General features: G+C 47.0%; 1 protein-coding gene across 1 annotated transcript; it reads right to left on the bottom strand.

The window, feature by feature from the left end:
* Positions 1 to 2,300: 2,300 nt before the first annotated feature.
* On the bottom strand, positions 2,301 to 3,579 carry LOC136996471 (olfactory receptor 4E1-like). The gene is made up of 2 exons (XM_067317393.1): positions 3,568 to 3,579; positions 2,301 to 3,224 (listed from the first exon to the last, which is right to left on the bottom strand). Exons 1-2 carry the CDS (start codon positions 3,577 to 3,579, stop codon positions 2,301 to 2,303), a joined length of 936 nt encoding a protein of 311 aa, XP_067173494.1.
* Between the last annotated feature and the right edge of the window lie 456 nt (positions 3,580 to 4,035).

The following is a 4,035-nucleotide window of genomic DNA, read 5'->3' as shown; positions in this document are numbered from 1 at the left end:
GCTGACACACAGAACCTGTACATAAACAATTGGAAATCAGTGCTGGATCAAATTAACAATGATAATTAGGTGAACCTGGTCCTCTTCTCTGGTTCACAAACCTGAAACCTCTGAATTGCAGAAATGAGAAGGAATTAACCTTAAGTGTGGAAATGTACCTTAACTGCAAGGGCCCTCATCTGCTGTAGTGCTTTGTTTGCCACCACTCAGATGAGCACTTAACACTTTCAGTGTGGTGATCCTGGAGAAAATCAAAACCTGTGCACTGGCAACCAAAGACTGTGCTTTGAAAAAGGCAAAGGACCACCATAGGAACATTCATCCCCATCAGCTGCTCTACACCACCCTACAGTAGGATTTTGTATATCAAACGTGGACCACTCCAAGCAACCCAAATGGTTTCAAAGGGAGAAATTAACACCCTTCCTAGAGCCCTACCTACAAAGAACTCCAGGAAAGTGCTGGAGGCTGTGATCAGCTTCCCAGACTATGGCATTCCCAGCTTGGCATCTCCGTCAAACCTCACACACAGCAGTGCCCTTGTGGCTGCCTCTGCACCCCTGAAGTGCTGCAGCATTGGGAATCAGAACAGAGAGCTGAGCCAACACTGAAGAGCCCTGCCAGGACTGAATCAGAGATGGCAGAGCAGGGCCCCAGCCTGGCGCACAGCATCCCCCCTCTGCCATGGAATGCCCTCTGGGCTGGCTGGATGTGAGGGCATAAGTACAAGTAGACTGTGAACGTATAAGTAGACTGTGAGCTCTTTGAGAGTATGGGGTCAGCACAGCTGGCTCATGAATTGCTCCAGCTCTCGGGTGAGGTGGTGTAGACTTACAGCAGTACCAGAGCAAGGGAAATCTCTCACTCACATACAAAGTGCTTTAATGTGCTACAAGAAATACAGCTGAGAAGGGCTGGGAGCAGGCAGAAGCTAGTCTGGCCTCCAAAGTACCTTTGCACACTGTAAAAAGCATCTGTGCTGGAGCTTTGTTCTTGATCAAGAGACAAAAAAGCCCCTTTACCTCCTTCAGCATAACCCAAGAGGTTCTCAGGAGCCCTCTAAATGTGCAGCACTGCATAAAGATCTGGCTGTGGGAGGATATAATGCCCCATTCTCTCTCGGTATTTTCTTTAGCCTACCACAAGTTAGGAGCAGTGGGAGGCTGCTGAACTTTAATCATTTGCCCATCAGACAGGTTCTCTTCCCGCTGATTTCCTGTGGATAGCAAAAGAAGGCCGCTGGTTGTGAGGGCAGTATTCTTTGTTTTCTTATGTCTCTTGATGAAGGAGACTGTTTTGCAAGAGGTAAGCATTAACATTGGTCAGCTACCTCAGTCTAAAAGCATGCAAGCAAAACCCCACTATGGTCCTTGGCAATTTGTCACAGGAGGAATATGTGTCACGCTTTTGCCCCAGAGAGGAGTTTGCCTGTGGCCCAGAGGACAAGGACTGTGAGCTTCCTCAGCTGATGCTACTGTACCATCATCTATCTACATAGCATGTGTCTATCTGCTCTTTTTCCTGATGGCAGTGGAGACTTGGGAGTGTCTATCTCTCCTCGCTCCTTGTTTCAAATCATAAGCTGCACCCAAAGTTGTGCTAACACATTTGCGCAGCCATATGGAAAATAGATAAGTAGATGTATCTAAGCGAAAAGTATCATTTGATTCAGACACCCTGCTGAAAATGGGCAAAGAGCTCAAACCTGCCTTCACCTGCTTATTTAGCAACATCCTGCGTAAAGAAAAGATCTGTCCTGCTGCATACAGGGAAAGAGAGGCAGTAGGGTTTGGGCTAAAAATAGCTGTCTGCACAAAACCCGTACATCCATGAAATCCTTATCTGAATGAGGACAAGATGAAACCCTCAAATTCAGGCTAACCACACAGGCCAGAAGAGGAAACTGAATAAGCAGTCTTGTGTTTGCTAAAGCATTAACTTCTTCTAGTAGCACATAGGGTGAAGGGATAATTTTCCTTTGAATGGAAGAAGTGTTCCTGCAAAATACACTTAGGCTGCTTAGATGAAGAGCCCAAAGGATCTGGGTCCTTAGAGCATAGCAATCTAGAATATCCTTGGCATTTCTATTTCAAAACTTGTCCTCTGATAAATGAGCTTAAAGCATCCCTCAAAGAACTTGTTGTGGATGAGAGCCAGTGCCATTGTTTGATTTCACCTCAGTGCTAAGGGTGCAGAGAAGTCAAAAGCTGAAGATACACGCCCAGAGAACACCCTGGAGGGAGGGGATAGGGACAGACAGTACACAGGGATTGGCAGCCTTCCGTTCACTCCCAACAGTGTCACTTGTCTTGGGAATCAATCTGCCGCCTGCGTAGCTTTCTCAAAGCATTTTTCATGTCCTCATTCCTAAAGGTATAGATAATGGGGTTCATCAGAGGGGTAATGGCCGTGAAGAAAACTGACACGACTTTGTCTGCAGCTAAACTCTTGGCTGGCCTGAGATAGATGAAAATGCAGTGTCCCAGGAAAAGTGTCACCACTGTCAGGTGAGCAGCACAGGTAGATAATGCCTTGTGTTGCCCTTCCGAGAGATGGTTCCTTAGTGAGACCAAAATGACCACATAGGAAGTCACCAGCACCAGGAAGCAGACCACAGAGACGAGGCCTGAGGTGGCGACAAGGAGCATTTCTAAGACATGGGTGTTTGTGCAGGCCAACTTAATGATCAAAGGGGCATCACAAAAGAAGTTGTCAATGGCACTGGGACCACAGTATGGGAGACTGAGGGTCAGGGCAGTGAGGAACACAGAATGCATCAGCCCTCCCATCCGCAGGACTGTGGCCAGCTGGAGGCACATCTTCCGGCTCATGATGGTGCCATAATGCATGGGGTTGCAGATGGCTATGCAGCGATCATAGGCCATGATGGTGAGGAGAAAGATCTCTGTGCAGGCAAAGAGGTGGAGGAAGAACATCTGTGCCTCACACCCCTCAGAGGAGATGCTCTTCTTGTCCACCAGGAAGTCAGCCAACATCTTGGGCATCACCACTGAGGAGGGGCAGATGTCAATGACAGAGAGGTTGCTGAGGAAGAAGTACATGGGACTGTGCAGACGCTGGTCATGTGCAATCGTGAAGATGATGAGAATGTTGCCCAAAATAATCAGCACGTAGATGACCACGAAGAAGGTGAAGAGGGCCAGCTCTACAGCATGGTTGGTGGTGAGGCCCAAGAGGAAGAACTCACTCACTCTAGTGTGATTCTGCCACACCATGTTTACTGCTGCGTCGCACCTAGGAGAAAGGACGTGGTGAAAGGAGAATTAAATTTATGGTATGAGAGGACAGAACATGATGACAATCATACAAACTTGAGCGGTATGGAGGAATAAAGACAGAACAGCCTAACAGTTTCACCCAAAAGGTGATGCCTAATATTAGCAGAAGTATTCAAGTTTGAAGGACAAGCGAGTACTGGAACAGGTTTCCAAAGGAGACTGTGGGCTTTCTTCAGTTTCCAGACAATGCAATGCAAGCTGACTTACTTCTCTGACTTACTCAGGAGCTATCAGGTAGCAGGAAGATTTGCCTCCTGGCAGAATGTACCTCAGGATCCATCTTTCCTGATTCCAGGTGTCTCGTTTAAGCTACCTGTCTGCAATTGTCAGACATAAAATGGATGAATCTGTGCCTGCAGTTATTCCTCTTCCTTCACTGCAGAGGAAACCAAATGATTAGTGGAAGACTTCTGTGTTGGGCATTGCAGTTTAGTGAGATGACATCTGAATAGACTTCAGGGAAGTCACTGCTAACTTCTTCATAGATCTCATAGACTGGGGATTTAGGCTTTCACTAAAAGATCATTTTTAAGACCCTAGATACTTGTTGCTGCTGTTTGCTAAGTCTTGCCTGGTTTTCCAACCTCCTCCCAAAAGTAAGAATACCCAGCATAGTCTCCAAACGTGGTATGACACCACCTTTTCCTGCTAGGTAGCTGTCTGCAAATTCATTTGAGTGTGGCATTCACTTCCCCAGCTGCAACCTTGCTTAGGGAGAACAGATTCACCTGCTTTT

The sequence above is a fragment of the Apteryx mantelli genome, unplaced genomic scaffold, assembly GCF_036417845.1.
Source record: "Apteryx mantelli isolate bAptMan1 unplaced genomic scaffold, bAptMan1.hap1 HAP1_SCAFFOLD_40, whole genome shotgun sequence".
Classification (NCBI taxonomy): Eukaryota; Metazoa; Chordata; class Aves; order Apterygiformes; family Apterygidae; genus Apteryx; species Apteryx mantelli.
The sequence above is the reverse complement of the archived record's forward strand: the minus strand, read 5'-3'. Positions and strand labels throughout refer to the sequence as shown.